The sequence below is a fragment of the Ruditapes philippinarum genome, unplaced genomic scaffold, assembly GCF_026571515.1.
Source record: "Ruditapes philippinarum isolate M1 unplaced genomic scaffold, ASM2657151v2 ctg5444_1_1_1_1, whole genome shotgun sequence".
Taxonomy (NCBI): Eukaryota; Metazoa; Mollusca; class Bivalvia; order Venerida; family Veneridae; genus Ruditapes; species Ruditapes philippinarum.
This window is the reverse complement of record NW_026854252.1, coordinates 45950-70327: the sequence shown is the minus strand read 5'-3', so window position 1 is coordinate 70327 and position 24378 is coordinate 45950. Positions and strand designations below refer to the sequence as shown.

The following is a 24378-nucleotide window of genomic DNA, read 5'->3' as shown; positions in this document are numbered from 1 at the left end:
CGCATTTACTGCAGCTAGAAGAAAATTGACATATTGTGTTATTTTTCTGGAAAAGTCGGTAACAAGTCTAAACAATCTTCAAATGAAGAAAATGAAGATGTTGATGCAAGAGAAGCAATAGGAATTATAGATACAATGATTGCAGAACCGCTACCAGATTATTCTGATGACAGTGAGGACGACGAGGAGTTTGAAAAAGAAATTCAGAACGAACTGCAGGTTTTACAGAAAACTGGGTCAAGGTTAAAATACTTTGCATTTATAAAAAATATATCTTGCTTTCGAGGTTTTCATTTGGTTGCTTTTTGATCAACCATTCATTTGAGAACAAACGATTTCTGGCGGCTCCTTTTGTTTTACAGAAATTGATTGTGAAAAACGTTATTCAGATCTTAATGAGAAGTGAAGAAATGGGTGATTATTATTTTATTTTATTTTATTTACGGTTTGATATTTTAACACAATTATATTATTTTCAAATGATCATAGCAAGATTGGGCTATTCAAGAGATGGTCTACTTACTTTATTATAAATTTGATCGATCTGACATCTTGTCATATTAATGCATCGAATTTCATTGGAAACATAGCTTAAAAAGATATTCGTTTGAATGTTTGAATTCGTGCCTCTTGAATACAGATATAGTTTTACTGTACAAAAATGGTTTAAGTGCAACTTAACGACATTCGTTTGAATGTTGCAATTATTAAATGATTATTCGTGCCTTTTGAAAACAGGTATCGCTTGACTGTAACAAAAAATGGTTTAAGTGCAACTTCACGGCGTTTGAATGAAACAATAAATGATTTTGGAAGATCAAGACAAGCTTTATCAAAAAGCGCCAGAATTATAACAGATGGTATCCAGGCAACTAAGTGGAAGCATGCAAAGGCTCAAGACTTGAGATTGGAATCGCAAAAAGAGGGGAGTAGCGCGAAGGATAACGATAATAACATTCCTCTCCCAACAGTAAGGCGAAGGAGGTTTAACCTAGGAGCAGGGCGATCAAAGCTTGCATCAAGATTACAGGATATAAATCCGTCATCTAGGTAATACTTTCATGAGTAATTAACTGTCTGTTTTGCTTTTTAAAAGCTATTAAATTTCAATGTATGACTTGAAGGAAATAGTATCGGTTATTTGAGCGTCTTATTTTGTATTATAACAAATATTCATAAAGGAATTAACGTTTATGTACGAAATCAAACAAATGTGCAGAAGTAATAAAAACATTTGACATAATGTATATCTGTTTCTTTGGCATGCAAGACCGATATATATTTCACCGACAGAGCAACAAATGTTATTTTATCTATGTACATGTATATTTAAAGCTCAATTTATTGATGTTGTTGAATAAAATACTGGATCAAGAAAAATCATTTCTTAACCTAAACTCATTCAATATCCTCTTTGCCTACCATTGCAGTAGTAATGAAGACAGAAGACGACCTTCAAATGAAAATAGAGAGGATTATGACCGAATAGGATCACACGGTAAAAACATGATTTTATTCTGTTGTTTTTTTGTATTATATTGTGGACTGGCAATAACAACGCGATAACTGGTTGGACTTGTTAACAGTTTTGGTTTTGTTTCTCAAAAGAACCGGTACATTATCCAGTAATGCTTTGATTTAATAACAAGCAATTTGTGCATGTTTGAAGAGAATTCACTGCGTTTTATTCCATTCTAGTCTAATATTTTCTATTCTGTCTAGTCTATTATATCCTCTTCTATTAAACAAAAGAGTATAACTCTAATTCTAATTATAAACATTCACAATATTAAACATTGTAGGAGAAAAAAAATTAACTAATTTGCTCAGTTATTGCACTGGTTAAAAACATAACTGAAAAATCATTTTCAAGCTCAGATATGACATGATGTTTTCATTATGTCAAAATAAATATTAACTTAAGATTTAACAAAAAAAAAAAATCAGGATATTGATATGATCTTATCTTAATAGGAACATTGGGCCGTCAACTTGGAAAAAGACTTAAATATGTTGCCAAATCAGTGAGGAGAATAAACACAGATGACACTCCACGTGCAAATGGACCACGTGAGCATCGTGGTGTTTCATTTGAAAACTCAGGAAGACCAACATCTACGGTATTTATTCCATTACAATTCAATTACCATGCGTTAATGAAGTTTACTACCTTTCAATTTTTGTCTGTTCAATATTTCGTGTATTTATATAATATAAAGGCATTTGTTTAAAACTATAATTGAAAAAGTTTTATAAGGAAATATTTATACCAATATTTGGATACTACGTCTTTTTTAATGATGCCAATAGGACTGATATGAAGATATGCTTCATTATATATTGATCCCTAAAAGAGAATTAACATTAACAACGGCACAGGAAACCAGACTAGTGTTATATCTACGTATAGTGACGTCATTTGCTTCATGGCGTAAAAGCGCGCTATTGTTAGCATTACACTGTAGGCGATTCAATGGAAATTGTCTCTCTTACAAGACAAATTGAATATCATATTAGTGTAAATTTAATTTAATTTATTAAACTTAATGAATAAAACAATAACATGTTCGCAAGAGGGTAGTATCTATTTTAGTATGATTTCATTCAATTCGTTCAATACATTAAGTATCAAACCTACGCTCATTTAATATCCGCTATATATTTTACCTAGAGTTGCTACTAGGGGCACTCAGCAGGTGCGTGATGACGATATATCATACCATTGATTTGAAAGAATCAATTTTATCATTATCATGTTCATGAATTTCAGCAGCATTGAATTAACAAAATAATAATGATAACAATTATCGTTATGAAAGATATCAAAGATACTAAAGTCAAATCGGGACTGATCGCAAAGCATCATTTCTTCAATTATTCATTTATTTATAAAAGAAAGCCGATGTGAAATTGTATAAATTCCTAAAATGACGCTTTGCAGCCTTTGTACTCGTGTTTGGTTGTTCATTATATGGTTGATTGCATTATAAACCTGTGGCAGGTAATTTACTACCGTGTATTCTGAACAATGTAACCCTGTCTTAATAGCTCAGATAATTTTCAAGCTTTTATACTGCACAATAGAACCCTGTCTTAACGGCTCATATAATTTACAACCGCTTATTCTGAACAATGTACCCCTTAATGTCTTAATGGCACAGGCAATTTACAATAATTTATTTCGAACAATATCATCCTGTCTTAATGGCTCAGGTAATTTACACACTCACCTTTTATTCTGAACAATACCAACAGAGTATTTAGTATTGCATTTGACTGTATTATTTCTATTTACAGCTCTATTAAAGTTTCTTTGCGTGTTCTCACTGAGATTATAGTTTACATTTGACTGTATTATTTCTATTAACAGCTCTAAGATTTCTTTGCGTATATTCGCAGAATCTTAGAACTACATTTAACTGCTTAATACTGAAAAATATAGCCCTGACTTAATTGCTCAGTTAATTTACAACCGTTAATACTGGACAATATTACCCTATCTTAATTGCTCAGAAAATTTACAACCGTTTATACTGAACACTGTAACCCTGTCTTAATGGCTCAAACAATTTACAACCGCTTATACTGAACAATGTAACCCTGTCTGAATGGCTCAGGTAATTTACAACCGTTTATTCTGAACAATATAACTATGAACTATAACCCTGTCGTAATGGCTCAGACTATCTACAATCATTTATTCTGAACAATGTAACCCTGTCTTAATGGCTAAGGCAATTTACAACCGTTTATTCTGAACAATATAACCCGGTTTTAATGGCTCAGGCAATTTACAACCGTTTATTTTGAACAATATAACCATGTCTTAATGGATCGGTCATTTTGCACCTGTTTATACTGAACAATAAATTACTGTTTATACGGCTCAGGTAATTTAAAAATTACAATATAACCTGTTTTAATACTATCATTATACACGTATCGTGATACGTTTAAGATATTACGTTACAGTCCAAACTTTACTATACGAGGGTTGATCAATATATTCGTGGACACACTCCGTAAATTATATTTTCGGGGAAGAAAAATAAATATGATAATATTTGACATTTATTCAATGATTTATCAATTTGATGTGTAAGTTTCAGGTGAATAATCAGTATATTTTATCAAAAATAACAGTTTTTAAACATACATGTATAGCTGATCGCCGCAGCTCATACGCAACTTACGTTACGTCGTGACGTCGGCGTTACATCTTCTCAAAAAACTCACCCCCAACTTCTACACATCGTTCATGTCTGTGCACCCACTGACTGAAAATGTTCTTATAAAATGAATTATCAAATGAACGCAACACTGACAATGCCCTGGACTGTAAATCATGGAACCCGGTAAACTTGTGTCCCTTTAACTCTGCCTTCAATTTTGGAAACAACGCAAAGTCGCAAGGGGCAAGATCCGGAGAGTAAGGCGGATGTTCCAAGACCTCAGCCCCTAGCGTGATAGTGATTGTGGTCTGGGTCTCCACGGCTCGATGGGCTGGAGCATTATCTTGGTGAAGAATTATATTTTCCAAGTCCGCGTAAACATCTGGGCGTTTTTTCCGTATCGCCATAAGCAGGTTCCGGCAGATAACCTGAAATAGCAAAAACACCAATTGTTTGCACAAATGTTGCGTGATTTGTATTACTACTTTTATGTTTCTTTATTTATTATTCATACTGTATATAATATTTATATTATTATAATTATGTTATATTTTATAGATTTATTTAGTTTTTGTTCTTACCTTTGAGTAATAATTTGCATTGACCGTCACTCCTAAAGGTACAGCATGGCACAGCAGAATACCTTGGCTGTCGAAAAACACAGTACACATGTGTTTGCCCATCGATCTACTGGCACGAGCTTTCTTCGGCGGCGGGGAATCTGTGTTCTTCCACTGGCTACTCTGTTGCTTCGTTAATAATATAGTCAAGTTTCGTCAGTCGTTATAATTCTATCAAGGAATTTCTGTCCTTGCCGTCTGTACCGTTTCAGGAACCGCTGGCTGTGAGCAACTCTTGTTGCCATCTCGTCCGCTGTTAATAAACGCGGTGCCCATCTCGCACTCAATCGTCGCATAGCTAGGTCTACAGTCATTATCTTCTGAACAGATCCATAACTTAAACACAGCAAATCGCTCTTTTCTCGAATTGTTCTCCTTCTATCCTCGTTGACTGCCGATTTCACTCTCAAAACGTTCGTATCGCCACAAGTTTCGGTTGGTCTACCGCATCTCTTTTCATCCTGAAGTTCTTCTCTACCGTCACGGAAGCGTTTGTGCCACTTGTAAACTAAAGAACGAGACACATTTTTCGTTCCAGATGCAATTTCCATGTTTTTTTTAGTCTGCTGTGGCGTCATACCAAGATTTACACAAAACTTAATTACTGCCCTCTGCTCCAACAACGTCGCGCTTCTCTCTGGCGTACACACCCCTGTCTCCATTGACATCTCTAATAAACAATATTAATCGTAGCGACGCTTGTTTTTTTTAAATGTTCTATAAACGTTTTGAAACAACGTTGACGTCATTTTCGTATTATAAAGAAGCGCGCCAAAATAAGGACATTTTTTTAGTATTTTAAAATTGTAAGTTATAACTTTTTTAAGCTGCGGCGTTTGTACGGCATAGGGTTGCTATGGCGATAAATATAATGTACAAAATGAGAAAAAAATTAAAAATCTCAATATATTCGTAATTGCTCTAAATTCTTCTCCTAAATAGCGAAAATTCTTTATAATATCTTGATTAATTATTAAGTTATTAATAGTGTCCAAGAATATGTTGATCAACCCTCGTACATTAAACGTTTCCATCACATATTCAATTTTGAATTACACTTTTATTGCTGTACAAGCATTTGGTATTTTAACTCACATAATAAACATATAAAACAATAAGGAGAATGAAAATGATGTTGACATAATGATATACTCATATGTCTTGCTATATGTCAAATGGGACTGTCTTGTGATTTTTCAAGTAGCTTTAATCAACAGAAATCAATATAAATATAATGTGTAAATATAACTTAGTTTGCCTGCAAAATATACTTAAACTTAAAAGCAATAAATTATGAAACATTTTCATAAATCATATGCTGCTTTTCGTATAAACTTTGAATCATCTAATGAGTTAATCAAACATTATTTATCATATTTAGACACTGTTACTTTTGATGGAGACATTTTATTTTTGTATAGGTTTAAAACTAGCCCAAAACACTTTATTTGTACACTTGACAATAGTAGTAGAATTTATGAACATGAAAATGTTCACAATTGTAGCATGAATCGCATGATGCTATAAAACACAGTGTATATTATATCATGCTATACATATATTTTATTACACATGTATTATGTACATACTTTGTACAATCATTTACATGCTGGTTATACCTGGAATGTTCATGTATACATGTTGGCATTCCTTTGACCAAAATTGTAACCACAATTATCGAGACTTGTAAGCAAAATATGCAAGAATGAAAGTAAGAACCAATAACACGGCACACACTTGTTTAAAGGGGGATTAAAGGGAACCTGCCTTTTTAATCTGGGATTAAAGCAACATTTCTTTTAAAATGTATACAGGGCAGAATTTGCCTTGGTATAAGAAAAAAAAGTTATCATTTAAATTCTGCCTTGATACCTTTACATAATATACATGTATCATAATCACTTCATTGCATTTTCATCCGTACCCCAGATTACAATAACGTTATTATATCATAAATTATACTATCTGTAAGCAATTAAGATACATGTAATACTAGGCTTAAATTGATATAAGAAAATATGGATAATTGCTAACCACTATCTTTGTAAATATAAAATAAACACGTTTTAACCACACTAAGTAAATATATTTTGTTTACAATCCTACACACTATATGTGGTTACAATATGAATAAAGAATGTCATTAAAACACACAAAAAAACTGGCAGTTTTCTTTAAGAAAGAACCAACTTTATTTGACCTGTAATATCAGAAATTATCTGATGATGAAATAAGTATTTTAAAGATTGAAAAATGGAAGAGTTAGGTAAAGAAATGTATGCTTTTTATGATGCCTGATAATTGTAGACATTTTAATTACATTTTTCTCAAGTTTATTAAAATCAAACTTGAGAAAAATGTACTAAGACGTAAGGAAAAGGAAACGTTTCAAGATTCAAATAGTATTCTACATAAAATGTGCGATTAATGACTGACTTTTAGTATTCACAACTATATTTCTACTGCGTTACTAACGCATTAATGGCAATGTATGCATATTTTGATCACCTTTTGGTAAGTTTAGAGGTTTATAAGTGCCATTTATAATGTGTAAATTGCTTTATTTGGTTACTTCACAATATTACACATTCAAACACATTTTCAAAACATTCATAAAAATAAGCATGAATCTGGAGGCGTGCTGTTTTATAGGGTAGCCCCGTAAATTTGTACAGTTTGAACAGAGATAAACGATAAATATAAACATACATGCAAAGACACACATATACAAATGAATACGTGTATAAAACGAACAAACAAACAAAAAAATAAATAAAAGAGGCCTGTGCTTAATGTTAAATCTCTGTAAACATTTCTATATATAGTTTTGTAGCTTGTGGTATAATGAATGAAAACTGCTCCTAGTCATATTGTATTTAAAAATTAATAAATAGTCAATAATAAAATGTCCACACAAACATACTAATTATGAAATGAAGAAATGAAAATATATTTAAAACCTTCCCAATGTTTGTCAAAAATATCTTCCTTGTTAATTATTTTTGTGTGCTTCTCTCTCGATTAGGAAATGATAATTAATGTAATGCTTAGCAACCTCTATAGACGGTCTTTTAAAATTCATTTTACAATAATATATGTACTTCTTTACAAATAAAAGCAAACAATTTGTTTCGTGATCTGCATTTTGTATGCCTAAAAGAAATTGTAATCTTGTGAAATGCAAATGAGAATTTTCAAAAAGATCATGAATCATATCCAAAAGAACTTAACAGTCCCAAAACAGGTGTTCTAAGCTTTCAGCATTTTTGTTACAAAAACTGCAGTTTGGATTATCTTTGTATTGTATCTTTTACAAAAGTTCGTTTGTGGCAAGTATTCTGTATTTAGACCATTGTAAATTCGTGTTTTAGTGGTGTCAAATATAAGTAAAAAAAAATGTTCCATTCTTTATCTTCAAATTTAGTATTAAGTTTTTGTTCCCATTTAGGTTTACAAACAGCTGTACAGTTGTTTGATTTTAATATATTATGCATCGGCTGTGAACCTTTTCATTTTTTTAAAATCTGAGACAGTATTTGACAAATCTACATGGAACTTTAAGCCATGCATGTCAAAAAATTGCTGATTCCAAGATAATTTCCATTTTGTGTTTATACTATTTGCACTTATTTTTTTCCAATCCGGACGACTTATGTTTTGTCAAAATTTACTTTCAAACCTGAAATAAAAGTAAAAGTGGACAAAGTGTCTAGAGTTTCATGAAAAAGAGGCCGAACCATCTAGAATAATTGAAGTATCATCTGCGAATTGAGATAACTTATGTTCTATCACATTCATTTTAATTCCCACTGAATGCAAAAAAAAACTTTGATAAAAATATTGCTGAAATCCTATCTTTATAGAAAATGTTAAACTATCTTTTGATGTCCTCTCCAAAATTAAAAAAAATGACAACGTTTTGTCTACAAAAACCCGTGACAAAGAATCAATAGTCTTTTCGATATCGATAAGGAGTAAAAGCCCAGAAATGTTATTATCTTTTGTATATTGCATGATATTATAAAACAGTCTAACATTTTCTCCTGTAAATCTTCCCTTTATAAATCCTTTTTGTTCATTGTTTATAAGTTTGTTTAAATATATTTTAATTCTATTTGCTTTGCATGCAGAACCATATATTATTTTATTGTGTTATTTTTATTTACAGCTCTATAAAGATTTCATTGCGTGCACTCGCAGAGTCTCTAGTATAACATGTGTCTGTTTTATATTTTCATTTACAGTTTTATTTAATGTTGCAATTTACAGCTTTAGTTGGGGTTCATTTTCGACAGAGTATTTAATATTACATTTAACTGCATTATTTCTATTTACAGCTCTGTTTAAGATTTCTTTTCGTGTACGCACTGAGGTTTCATTTGACTGTATTATTTCTATTTACAGCTCTATTGAAGAAACAACCTTAAATACTGCATATAAAAAGAGGTAAAAGGACCACTCCATCTGATGAACAATTTTAGCATACCAAGATGACATACAGTGTGGATGTTAATCTGGAGTAAACATGACTTTTATTATTTTAAAGTGTCATAAAATACAGATATATAGATAATCAAACTACATATAAGTAGTAATTGGGAACGCACTGTTAATAAAAAAATTGTCTTGAATCATTGATTGAGGATAAATTTGTGTTTTTATCAAAATATTTTAGAATTTACTTCTCTGTGACCACTTTTTATTGGTCAGTGTCAGTGATTAATGGTTGACTGAACATTTACATAAACTGTTATCAAATCATAAAGTTTAGATAAGAATTGATTTTATCATATATATATTTATTTGCAGTGGAAAAATTAAAACATTTTTCTTTTAAAATGTTACATATTGTACAGCTATGTGGTAATATTTTATTTAATGTAATTATCTTATGACAATAATTTATTTGTTTTTCTTGAAATATGTAAAGTTTGTTTATTAATAATATATATGTTTGAAGAAGTCTTAAACGTGGATGAATTGCAAATGTATCTCGACGATCTGCTTACGATTATACATGTATTATATTCAATTTGGTAGATATTCAAAAGAAATTAACCAAACTAATAAAATTGATTTTATAGCTTTAATGTTCCCCCGAAGGGCGGCATACTTAAATCGCACCTTCCGTCTATGTGTCCGTCTTTTTGCACTCACACAAGATTCGTATCCGGACTGTAACTTTGTCATGCATGCATTTAAAAAATCTTGGGACAAGTGTCTACCACACTTGGACGATGTGTCGCATCCAAGAATCACGTGCCTAGCTTAAGGTCAAGGTCACACTTTGAGTTTGAATATTGACATCCTCACAATAAGTGTTTTAAGGTATCCACTTTCGCGTCTGGACTGTGCCTTTGTCATGCATGAAGGGATTTTAAAATAACTTAGTACAAATATCTAACACATCAAGATGTGTCGCGAAATGAAATTACGTCCATACCTCAAAAGGTCAAGGTCATACTTACAGTTTGAAAATTCACATTCGCAAATTATAGTTTTAAGGCGCACAAATTTAGGTCCGGACTGTAACTTTGTCATGTATTGAGGTATCTTAAAATAACTTAAAACAAATGTCAACCACATCAAGACGATGAGTCATGATGTTAACATATGTCATATGTCATAACCTCCAAGATCACTGTTATAGTTTGAAGTTACTCATTCTCACAAAAAAGTTCAAAGGTACATCTTTGTGTCTGGACTGTAACTTTGTCATACATTTAAAGATTCTAAAATAATTTGGCATAAATGTATCTCATATCAAGGTGACGTGTCACGTCAAAGACACACGTCCCTACCTCCAAAGGCAAGGTAGTTAGTTCTCTAATAATTACACTTCGTTTCCCAGAACAATATTAGTAATTTGTAACTTTAATTCTCTTTTCTTTTCTTTTCATAAAATTTGGAAACCTTTTCGGGAATATTCGTCACTTTTGCATGACAACTCTTGTTTTATAACATATTTGTTTCACTTATAACTCATTAATTTATATGTTTTACTTAATTTGAACGAGTTGCAGGCTTTTATTTGATCAATCATTGCACTTAGTGTTTGCTGTTTTATTATGACACGGATATTTATAATCAATAAATCAATAAATATTGTTCTGTTCAGCTATGTTTGTTTTATCACATTGAATCCTTAATGTTTTATGATAATAAAAAGTTGAAAATATATTGACATGGCTATGAACAGAAGATAATTTTTGTTAACGTATACAATGCAATCTTGTTAATACAACATCATATTATACACATATAGTACTCGATAAGTAATCATGTCTTCTAAATTGAACAGAGAATAATCAAATTATCATAACTGAAATAATTTGGTGTTTTAAAATTAGCACGTCATGACAATAGTATGTGGTAAAAGATATATCAAAATATTGCACAAGAAAGAACATTTCTTCATTTTAAACATGTCACGATAACACACAACTAAGGGAAGTATCTAAAGTTATGCATGTATGATTGTATATCTTAACTTCTAGTAAACGCTCTTTATGACATGCTCTGGTGAAGTTACCTTACCTTAGTGCATCGACGTGCATGATTTTTATATATCACTTTCTGCAAATGACCATGGCCTACCAAGATCAAGAAGGGATAGATCTAATTATTTTGTTATATAAAAATGGTAACTCAAATATTACATTTATGGTTATCAAACAGATATACTTAAAGATATTAGTACTGTTGAAATCAAGTAGTAATTACGTACAAATGCACACAAAATAAAACGACCTTAAAAAGTATTCAATTCAATGAGTTTCCAAGATTTATAAGCCTAGCTTACAGACAGATTGAACCAAAGTGAGAGTTTTATTTTTCGCTTGTAGCTGTGTTTTTGAAGATGTTTGCAAAATATCATTCTATTTTTCTTCTTCTTTGTTTGTTGACGTAGTTTTAGATTGATGTATTGCGACATTGTTATTTTTTTTCAAAAATAAAAGTGCACATTTGTGAATAACTAGCTAGACTTTATTATACTTTACCAACATGTTTTCATTAAACGCTGATCCTTAAGGGTTTTGCTGACAATATACATGCACTACTAGATATTCTTGTAAGTCGAATGCAAAAAGTAACTTTCAGGCTGATGAAATTTTTTAATAAGGACATGCTGGCAGCCATTTCTTTACGAATAGGGGCAACAATTTTTGATACATGTTTTCCATAACAATCATATACGACTTCTGAATATTTTGCAAAAATATTTGAGTAAAATACCCAAATTAAAATAATTTTACAGTTCTATTTCAGATGACATAAATGAGGCTATTACATTACAATTCTATACATTATTCCTGTATGGTATGATTTATTGTATCATTTTCTTACCAGTAGTATAATTGTGGAGAAAACTTATTTAAGTACTAAAAAGTCCTAAAGTCTGCCTTTTTGGGACTATTTAATACTGGGTGAAATCGGGATATATTTTGCCGTGTCGAAAAGAGGGCGGAAACTTATAATTTTGAATGAAGAAATAGACACGTTTCTCTGATGTTAATAACAGAACTAGTGTAAACAACAGAAACAACAATTTCGTTAACAACAGAAATTGTACTCGTGCTAACAACAGCACTAACACAAGTGCAAAAAGTTGCAAGATTTTGAATTGATTTGGATATTTTGTTCACTACCAGCTGTAAGGTACAAACCACCCATTCCAAATTGTACTTCCGTGTGAACTTTTACAACCATTGACTCTTATCGTAAGATAATACTTTTATAAATTTGCTATCAAAATAATCGATGCATGCAACAGTATATACGTGCCGTTGTTTTATAACTCGATCTGTCTCTGATAGACTGTGTGTCATATTCTATCAATTTAGGAGACTTTCCAGCTATTCAAGCCTGAAATTATAAAAAAAATGTGTCCTTTAGGTCTGCTATCAGCCCCCATCCCCTCCCCCAAAAAATAAATAAATGAATTAAAAAAAAAAAAAAACGAAAAATAAAATAATTAAAAGAGCAACAACAACAAACATACAAACAACAACAACAGCGAAGACATCTGTGTCAATGTAAAGTCCACAAGTTATTAAAATATATGCTATGCTCAAATTTGATATTTGAAAATATTTATAGTTGCTACACAGTCTCTTTGTTAATATAAAATAAACCTGTTTTGACTTTAAACAAAGCCGATAAGTTGCGTTTAAAATTCTAAACACTATATGTGGTTACAATATGAACATACAGTGTCATTAATAAAAATCAAACAAAAAACTGGCATTAGGGAACACTGCTTCCGATGCATAATTTATTAATTTTGTATTCAAATTAGACATATTTGGTAAGAATTTCATAGATTTTGATAAATTTCTTTAATTAAAATATTATACGCAAGGATGAGCATAGCATATCTTTAAATAGGCAACGTATAAAAGTCCATATATCTTTCCAACGCAAACATATAAGGTATGAACACTAGAAATACATTACTATACATGGATATCAATTTCCTCTTATTCATATTTACAAATGCTAGAATTACAGGTAACTGTAGAAATATGTTATATCCCTAATCCGTGTATTTTTTTCTTCCGTGTAAGTTGACCGTCTAACATAATTTTAAAATTTTATAAGATTAGATATTTAGGTGTTCTTCCAATAAAGATACAAAATAGCAGTGCATCAAACTTAATATAAGTTACAAAAATACAAATATGTTAATTTAATGAATATCATATGCAAGTATTTTAACTTTGAATACATACTTGTAGTTAGAAAAAAAACAGTAATATTATATCATGCTCGCCTTTAGAGAAATTGGGTAATAAATCTACACCATCATAACATTCTTCTTATTACAACCTTACACCCTATTTTTACACAGAGCCATCGGTGATTGATCGGTAGTTTTTTTAGCCAAATTATGGAGTGAACCGATGACAATGTATTTAACACCGATATCACCTATTGGTCACCTGTTTTTCACCTATCAACTGCTATTGGGGAAAGATAAGTTTCATCGGTGAAAAATTACCGATTGGGATTTTTAAACATGCTTAAAATTCTCAATCGGTGACAATATTTTACAAATAACCGACAGCAACCTATATTACGAGATATGCAAGCTCTAAATCACCGATATCGCCGATCGGACAAAGATAACCAAATATGAATCACCGGCCATATCTGACGGAAACTGTTTAACCACTGATGACTAGCTATCAAACACCGATTAATCAGCGTTACGCCAGATTTAGCTCCGATTTACAAACGATAAAAACTGATAGTATTTCAGCATTTTTATCACCGACACAAACCCGTTTGAGTTTGCTTTCTGTCACCGATGGCCGTTTACACAGAAAAACAGAAATAAAATCACGCATGACAACCGATCATAACAGCGAGTAAATTTAAAATTAAATGACCGATTGGTGACCGACCGTCTGTGTAACTGGCCCCTTACACTCCAGTTACACAGAGCCATCGGTGATTGATCGGTAGTTTTTTTAGCCAAATTATGGAGTGAACCGATGACAACGTATTTAACACCGATATCACCTATTGGTAACCTGTTTTCCACCTATCAACTGCTATTGGGGAAAGATGAGTTTCATCGGTGAAAAATTACCGATTGGGATTTTTAAACACGTTTAAAATTCTCGATCGGTGAAATTTTTTTGAAAATAATCGACGGCAACCTATATCACGAGATATGCAAGCTCTTAATCACCGATATCGCCGATCGGACAAAGATAACCAAATATGAATCACCGGCCATATCTGACGGAAACTGTTTAACCACTGATGACTAGCTATCAAACACCGATTAATCAGCGTTACGCCAGATTTAGCTCCGATTTACAAACGATAAAAACTGATAGTATTTCAGCATTTTTATCACCGACACAAACCCGTTTGAGTTTGCTTTCTTCACCGATGGCCGTTTACACAGAAAACCAGAAATAAAATCACGCATGACAACCGATCATAACAGCGAGTAAATTTAAAATTAAATGACCGATTGGGGACCGACCATCTGTGTAACTGGGCCCTTTATACATGAAGAAATTTTGCAGTAAAAAAAGAATCACTTTTTCATTGACGCGCTTTTTATGTAACGCTAACATTTAGCATGTCTTTACGCTATGATAGTGTGTAATGATGTTGTCAGGCCAGTTATAATATAGATATAATTTATTGCATATGTATACTCGTATTATCTAATTAATAAATAAATTATTAAATATTGATTATTTTAGACGATTTTAACATATTTCTTGTCTTTCAGCTGAATAATACTTACATACCTAGCGGAATGTATTAAATTCAAATCTTTACAAATGCGTATTAATATATCATGAGTTGAGATATTCTTTTCAAAATCAAAAATAAATTCATGTCACAATCGCATACATTTGTCCTATTCTTCGGCACCAAGAGAGTGTAAATGTTACAATCATTTCACAGATTTTCTTTTCTTCCAAAGAGTGGCTGGATTAAGAGCGGTATCTCTGCCAGATGACATATCGTTATTTTTTAAGCTGCAGGTTCGATCCCCTGTTATTATAAACATAATATCACTTCTTAGTTTTCCTAAACATACCGTACAATCAAATTCGAAGACAATCGTTCAACGCGATGACAGCCATTCTAGTACATGTATATGCATGTCGGTACAAAAATATAATTGACGGACGGTAAGTATTTATAGCTATTTATAACAAAACCTTAATGTGCTCGAGTAAATCAATGTTATGCCATGGATTCATAATCAACTTTTTAAGGGGTTTTGCTAAAAAAATTTTTTCTCCCCTATATTTTTTATTTCCCGGTTGAATGTTTATTGAAAAAAACTCTTTCTAATTTTAAATTTTTTTTAAAAGGGGCTCATTTAATTTTGAAATTTTTTTATTTTTATTTCTCCAAAACTTTGATGACCTTTTTAATTTCCAAAAATTTTCCCCTTTTCCCAAAGCTCCCAGCCACCCCCCCTTTCTTTTCCTAAAAATTTTATTAAAGTATTTTTTTTAGGGGAAGAAAAAACACAAATTTAATTAATTTCTTTTATATATTCAGATCTACCCTCTTTAGGTTATTAGCATCCAATATGTCCTAAAACACTAAAACAATAACAAAAAACGCCATATAAATCTTATGTTTGGTCTTTCTAAAGAGGCAAAAAGTTTCTCGTTTCTGAAACGTAATGTGCCTTTAAACATTCAACGTAGAGGGAACATCTATAATAAGTCTTCCAGAACTAATTGACTAGTGACACACCTAGTTTATCTCTTTAATCAATGTAAAACTTACTTCCTAGTGAGCGACCTCTTTAAGTCATCTAACCAATAAAATATTAGTGGGTCATATAAATAATAGTGACACTACTGAGTATGTGAAGTTTTCAAACATTAAAAGACAATTTTAGTCATGAATTGAAAAATTTTAAACATATGCAAATCTGATACAAAGTTAAATAGCCTGAATGACACAGCCTTAGTGAAAAATGACAATGTCATAAAACACGCATAGTCAAAACCCACGGTACACATTCCGTATATACTGCAACTTTACGGTTAACAGCCTGGTATACCGAGGATGCCAAACATAAAGAATGATTGATCACCGCTTACTTTGTTATCTGTTGAAAGCTTCTTCTATTGTAAAGTACGTCTATATCTACAGTAAATGGATTCAGCGAGAAAAGTGTATATAAAGTGTTTTGAGTTTTTGTTGTAACGTTCAATTAAATTACATTATTTGATTATTTGATTAAAAAAAGAACAACCTGAAGTATTTCTCCTTTAATTTACTTCATAATGATTCTGCAAGCTGTGAATAAAATATTTTATCGATCCGGAAGAATAATACAATAACAAATTGAAAATGATATACTTATTTAAGTGAAATAATTTTATGTTTTTATGGGGGTCTATTTAAATATTCAATATTTATTTTATAATGTCTATATATAACTCCTTTGCAGCAGAGGGTTTGAACAACTGAAATCAAATAATCATAATGAGAGGTTTTATTTATGACTACATTTGTATTTACAGATGCAGTAATGTCAGACTGTTAGGTAAATATTAATATGCCTTTCAACCATTTGATATTCTACTTCCGTGTTACCGACTTTTTGTACCATGTTTGGACTAACAAAAGTCTAAATTGATTATACAAATAATATTCATGTCAACTTGCAAGATGTATAAAATTGTGTTTAAAAGCAAACCAGATTTTCAAGAGTCCTTATTGCACAGAATTTTGTAACAATAACAATTTCATGTAAAACAACAACCACATAGATAAATAAAATGAAAAATGAAAAGAAAAAAGTTAAAAAACTATATTGAAAGAAAATCAAAACCACAACTGTGCAAATGTTCATAACAAAGTTAAATGCAACTGACACACATCTGAATGAAGGAGAAGCGGAGCTTGTGAATACCAATTATGCCACGCCACCATATAACCACTTTTGCAAAATTTACATAGACAAGTGACTGATTCATATAGATACTTACAAGTAAATGAAAGACGTATTCCTTTCTTTATGTTATGATAAATTAGAAAGTGAATTCCATGCTGTCAAGGAAAGTTCGATGTAGGAAAATATTTTTGTTAAATTATTTAATTTAGTTATTTAAACAAAACAAAACAATTAGATACATAGATTTCCGTGTTGTTTTCAAATAATAGCTGTAAATGGTATACTGCCAAATTCTGCTCATAGAAGAATGAATTTCCTGTGCACATAAAATGAGACAATTGTTCTTATTTAAGTTAGTTTTTAAAACACTGCAAAATGAATTATAAATAGAATTATGTTATTATTATTAGCATTTCATTGATTTTAAGACTACCTTGGAACAGTGTTTGTATCAGACTACTAATTTGCACTCCGTTTTTTTTTCTTTCATAATAATCCCCATCCAGTATTCAATAAGTACTGAACGTACACATGGGTTCACATGGGTTAACATTTTAGGCCCTTTCCAGAATGTAAATACTAATGAATTTCGTCTGTTTACATTAAGATGTTTTTTTTTACAATTTTATAAAAGCATAAGGCATATTTAGACATATTAAGAGACAAAGTAAACAAAACATTAACAAAGCACAATATGTGATATTGTATTAACTTGCATGAAGTTGAAGTAAAGTAAAGTAAAGTTACGTAACGTTACGTAATGTAACGTAAATTAAATAAGTAAAGATGAAAGATGTAAGATGTAAGAGCAGAGTAGAGTAGAGTAGAGTAGAGTCGAGTCGAGTAGAGTAGAGTCGAGTAGAGTAGAGTAGAGTTGAGATTAGTCGAGTAGAGTCGAGTCGAGTCGAGTCGAGTAGAGTAGAGTAGAGTAGAGTAGAGTTGAGATTAGTCGAGTCGAGTCGAGTAGAGTAGAGTGGAGTCGAGTCGAGTCGAGAAGCGTAGAGTAGAGTAGAGTTGAGATTAGTCGAGTCGAGTCGAGAAGAGTAGAGTAGAGTTGAGATTAGTCGAGTCGAGTCGAGAAGAGTAGAGTAGAGTAGAGTGGAGTCGAGTCGAGTCGAGAAGAGTAGAGTAGAGTAGAGTTGAGATTAGTCGAGTCGAGACGAGAAGAGTAGAGTAGACGTGAGTAGAGTATAGTAGAGTATTTAGTAAAGTAATGCTAAACAAAACAAAGCAAAGTAATGCAAGTGAGTAAGCAAGTGACACAGATAAAAATGAATTGAGCTATTAAATGGAAAAATACTGATAAATAAGTAAATGAATAAATGAATATGTTAAATAAATAAAAAAGTTATTAAATATATAGATAAATAAATATATCTTATGTGTGAAATATAAATGTTGTAAATGCACTACAAGGTTTAGGTGTGTCAATTTTCCGCTTCTGTAACATCAAAAAGGATTTAGAATGTGTGACGAACATCTTAAAGTCATCTAACCAAATAATCAAATACCATTTAGAGTGTTAAAGATACAGAATATATATACGTATCAAAATTATAGTTCGCGATAATTGCAAAATGGATATAAATAATTTATAGCAGTTGAAAGCTTTTGTACCTTTGATATAGTTCAAGTAAAATTACAAACTGTAACATGACATTTTTCCTTTCTCTTACACATAAAGACATCATTATCTTCGCTGTCTTTGTATTATACTGAAAGGTTCTATTGCAGACACCATTACATCTGCAGTGAGAGTGTATTTTTGTATTCTATGATTAATGAGGGCCCATCCGCCCTTTCAGGCACTGAGAGTATGGACCCCACATCTGTATTAACAGTGTATATAACGCTTATCCTGGTGAAGACAGATACTCGGTGACAGCCAGTGCAAAATCAAAGTCATGGTCTGCACTGGTAGCCATTTGGTCAGTACATTGTTTCTTCTTTTTTTCCCTTAAAACGATAACTGGTATTTTATATAAGTGAGCTTCTGAACTTCATTTAATGTCTTAAATATTAATTTCCTAATTTAAAATCGCAAACATATATATTATTCTATTTAGTATCTACTTATCAACGTAAATACTATAATAACTGTTACGATGTTTGTGTCCTTCGTTTAAACAATAAACCAGGCCTAAAATATGATTTAAAAAAAGATAACTGGTTTTGTATGATGCACAGGTTAATTTAAAATATTTAGCGTATTTAGGGTTAAAATTCTTTACTATTGAATTCAGCGTTGCTCTATCAATTTCATTTTGTAATCATAATTATGTATTTACATTTTAATACACCTGAATTATTTCTTCCTTACAAAATGATGGTAATGTGTTCAAAGCATACTAGTATTTGAAAAAAAAAAACAACAAAAAACAATATACGAGACACTTATGTGTTTGTTTCGAATTCGTTAATTCTTCCCATTTTTTTTTCTATACGAATAAATAGACAACTTTTACTGTTGAACAAGTTTAAAATGATCTAAATGTGATATATCTTTGTGGTATAAACGTAAATCAAAACTATTTAAATATTTAATCAGTCTATAAACTCGTATGCAGCGCTTGAACAATTGAAACCAAATACCATACGGGAGATATCACTTATTACTGCATTCTTATTCATATTTTACAAAGTCAGAAATATCTTGTTCCTTTTATCCACTTGATACTGTACTTCTGTGTTAAATAATCTAGGTATATTATATAGTCTTAAATGTCGTTATAATATGTCAATCCAGCATATATGAAAATGTTATATGGCGACTTTCCAGCTTTACTTCAAGTGTACCGCCGAACACATTCCCAGGAAGAACACACACAGCTTTACTGATGAGGGAATACCCCGGGGCGTCCAACCGAGTACACTCCCATGAAGAACCGGATATTCAAACCCTGAGCTTTTAAAGGCGTATGCTTGATATTTGGCAAACATAAGGGGACTCAAATGTACACAATTAGAAGAAGGTGTAGGCTAATAACTGATGTGCACAATTTCAGATCATTCCCTCACTCCGTTTCTTAACCATGAAATTTTAGTTGTGCAAAAATTACCCAAAAAATGATAAGCGTTTCAGCGCTTTTCACTCAAACGGGCTTAAAATGGTAATAAAAGTCGATATTTAATTTCATTCGTTCTTTGTTATTTTTTCAGTTTTCAAAATTTCATAAGATTAGATATTTAGAAGTTCTTCCTGTAAAGATACAAAATAGCGGTGCATCAAACGTAATTTAAGTTACAAAAATACAAATATGTTAATTTAATGAATATCATATGCAACTATTTTAACTTTAAATACATACTTGTAGTTAGAAAAAAGCAGTAATATTATATCATGCTCGCCTCTGGAGAAAATAGGTAATAAATCTACACCATCATAACATTCTACTTATTGAAGAAAAAAAATTCTGCCGTAAAAAAGAATCACTTTTTCATTGACGGGATTATTATGTTACGCTAACATTTAGCCTGTCTTTATGCTATGATATTGTGTAACGTAAATGTTGTCAGGTCAGTTATAATATAAATATAATTTATTGCATATATCATCTAACAAATAGATAATTGATTTTTGATTATTTTAGACTATTTTAACATATTTCTTGTCTTTCAGCTGAATAATACTTACATACCTAGCGGAATGTATTAAATTCAAATCTTTACAAATTCGTATTAATATATAATGAGTTTATCAGATATTTTTTTCAAGATCAACAATTAAGTCGTGCCGAAATCGCATACATTTGTCCTATTCTTCGGCACCAAGAGAGTGTAAATGTTATAATCATTTCACAGATTTTCTTTTCTTCCCAAGAGTGGCTGGATTAAGAGCGGTATCTCTGCCAGATGACATGGTGTTAATTTTTAAGCTTCAGATTCGATCCCCTGTTATTACATTATAAATAGTGTAAACTAAATATCACTTTCTAGGTTTCCTAAACACACCGTCCAATCAAATTCGAAGACAACCGTTCAACGCGATGACAGCCATTCTAGTACATGTATATGCATGTCGGTACAAAAAAAATAATTGACGGACGGTAAGTATTTATAGCTATTTTTAACATAACCTTAATGTGCTCGAGTAAATCAATGTTATGCCATGGATTCATAATCAACTTCTTAAGGAGTTTGCTAACAAACTTCTGGCCCTATGCAAGCTTTACTTTACGTGAATGTTTATTGAAAATAACCATACTTTCCAATGAGATGCAAATGTGTGTTGTTAAAGGCACATTATGCCCCTGAAATATTTTTATTTTTATTTCTCCAAAACATGATGACCTATTATAGTTTCCAAAAAGTTACCCTTTTGCCAGCTACCAGACCCATCTTTTCCCCCTGTTGCTTCTTGGCCATAAGTACATTTATGGTCATTAAGTATTTTATATGGAAGTTAAAACACTAATTTAATTAATTTCTTTTATATATTCAGATCTACCCTCTTTAGGTTATTAGCATCCAATATGTCCTAAAACAATAACAAAAACAAGAGCTGTCAGTAGGACAGCATGCTCGACTATTCTAAGTGCTTGATAGTAAAATAGGCTTGATAATGTTAAATTTTTTAAGATCACAAAAGGTCTAATTTTTTTTAATAAATTCATGTTATAGGCCTTAGAGAGAGTCTAATTATACAGTATTGGCTTGACTATTCGGAAGGTAATGTCACAAGGTTGTTTTATTGAGTATAATAATACTAATTACCTATGAATACATAAATTTGACAGAAAAGGTACAAAGGCTTCTAATTAAGATGTTTTATCAAGTAAATCACTGCTTTATTATTATGAATGCATAAAATTGTCCCAAAAAAAGGGCACACACCCTTCAGTAGTAATTGAGATAACAGCTTACAAGCAAAACTTTACCATGAATTTCTAAGTTGAAAAAGGGGAGAAAATCAGCCTAAATGCAAGATAGAATTATGGATCTTTGTCAGTGACCTACAATTATGACCCTAAATGCATATGTGAAGTTTTAAAATAAATATCTTTAATAATTATTGAGATATGTAAAACTTGCATGTAAACATTAACCAAGAGACTAAGTAGAAAAAAGGGGATATGAATCAGCCTTAATGCAAGATAGAGTTATGGAACTTGGTCAGTGACATACAATTATGACCCTCCAAATTATGACCCTAAGTGCATGTGTAAAGTTTCAAGTAAATATCTTTGAAGACCTTTAACCTTTAACCAAATTTCTAAGTTTCAAAGGGGCAAATAATTCTTCAAATTTGCAGGCAGAGTTATGCAATTTTGCAAACTGATGTACATTGTTACTATAAAAAAGCTATTTTTAAAATTTCAATTGAATATCTCAAGCAATAATTGAGATATTTGACTTTACAAAAAAACTTTAACCAAAAATTTCTAAGTTCCAAAGGGGCATAATTCTGTCAATATTGTAGGCAGAGTTATCCAACTTGTCAATCTGATGTACCTTGTTACTATAAATAAGTATTGTAAGTTTCAATTGAATATCTCAAGCAATAATTGAGATATTTGACTTTACAAAAAAACTTTAACCAAAATTTCTAAGTTAAAAAAGGGGGCATAATTCTGTCAATATTGTAGGCAGAGTTATCCAACTTGTCAATCTGATGTACCTTGTTACTATAAATAAGTATTGTAAGTTTCAATTGAATATCTCAAGTAATTATTGAGATATTTGACTTTACAAAAAACTTTAACCAAAATTTCTAAGTTAAAAAGGGGCATAATTCTGTCAATATTGTAGGCAGAGTTATCCAACTTGTCAATCTGATGTACCTTGTTACTATAAATAAGTATTGTAAGTTTCAATTGAATATCTCAAGTAATGATTGAGATATTTGAATTTACAGAAAACTTTAACCAACGCAGACGCCGACGCGGACGCTGACGCCGACGCCGACGCCGGGGCGACTACAATAGCTCTCATATTCTTCGAATAGTCGAGCTAAAAACGCTATAAAACTTATGTTTGGTCTTTCTAAAGAGGCAAAAAGTTTCTCGTTTCTGAAACGTAATGTGCCTTTAAACATTCAACGTAGAGGGAACATCTATAATAAGTCTTCCAGAACTAATTGACTAGTGACACACCTAGTTTATCTCTTTAATCAATGTAAAACTTACTTCCTAGTGAGCGACCTCTTTAAGTCATCTAACCAATAAAATATTAGTGGGTCATATAAATAATAGTGACACTACTGAGTATGTGAAGTTTTCAAACATTAAAAGACAATTTCAGTCATGAATGAAAAATTTAAAACATATGCAAATCTGATACAAAGTTAAATAGCCTGAATGACACAGCCTTAGTGAAAAATGACAATGTCATAAAACACGCATCGTCAAAACCCACGGTACACATTCCGTATATACTGCAACTAAACGGTTAACAGCCTGGTATACAGAGGATGCCAAACATAAAGAATGATTTATCACCACTTACTTTGTTATCTGTTGAAAGCTTCTTCTATTGTAAAGTACGTCTATATCTACAGTAAATGGATTCAGCGAGAAAAGTGTTTGATTATTTTATTTAAAAAAGTACAACCTGAAGTATATCTCCTTTAATTTACTTCAAGCTGTGAATAAAATATTTTATCGATCCGGAAGAATAATACAATAACAAATTAAAAGATTTTATAATTATTTAAGTGAAATATGTTTTTATGGGGGTCTTTTAAATATTCAATATTTAATTTATAATGTCTATATATAACTCCTTTGAAGCAGAGGGTTTGAACAACTGAAATCAAATAATCATAATGAGAGGTTTTATTAATGACTACATTTGTATTTACAGATGCAGTAATGTCAGACTGTTAGGTAAATATTAATATGCCTTTCAACCATTTGATATTCTACTTCCGTGTTACCGACTTTTTGTACCATGTTTGGACTAAAAAATGTCTAAATTAATCATACAGATATTATTATTATGCAAGAAATTGTGTTTAACAGATTTTCAAGAGTCCTTATTGCACAGAATTTTGTAACAATAACAATTTTGTGCGAAACAACAACAGCAACAAATAGGTAAATAAAATGAAAAATGAAAAGAAAGAAGTTAAAAACTATATTGAAAGAAAATCAAAACCACAACTATGCAAATGTTCATAACAAAGTTAAATGCAACTGACACACATCTGAATCACGGAGAAGCGGAGCTTGTGAATACCAATTATGCCACG

At 31.2% G+C, this 24378-nt stretch overlaps 1 protein-coding gene across 1 annotated transcript; it reads left to right on the top strand.

Moving 5' to 3' along the window:
- The first annotated feature begins 39 nt into the window (after nt 1-39).
- LOC132739535 (uncharacterized) lies at nt 40-9235 on the top strand. Its single transcript, XM_060727248.1, has 5 exons — nt 40-242; nt 739-1050; nt 1431-1498; nt 1975-2120; nt 9197-9235. The coding sequence occupies exons 1-5, from the start codon at nt 136-138 to the stop codon at nt 9203-9205; spliced, it is 642 nt and encodes a 213-aa protein (XP_060583231.1). The 5' UTR covers nt 40-135; the 3' UTR covers nt 9206-9235.
- The last annotated feature ends 15143 nt before the right edge of the window (nt 9236-24378 follow it).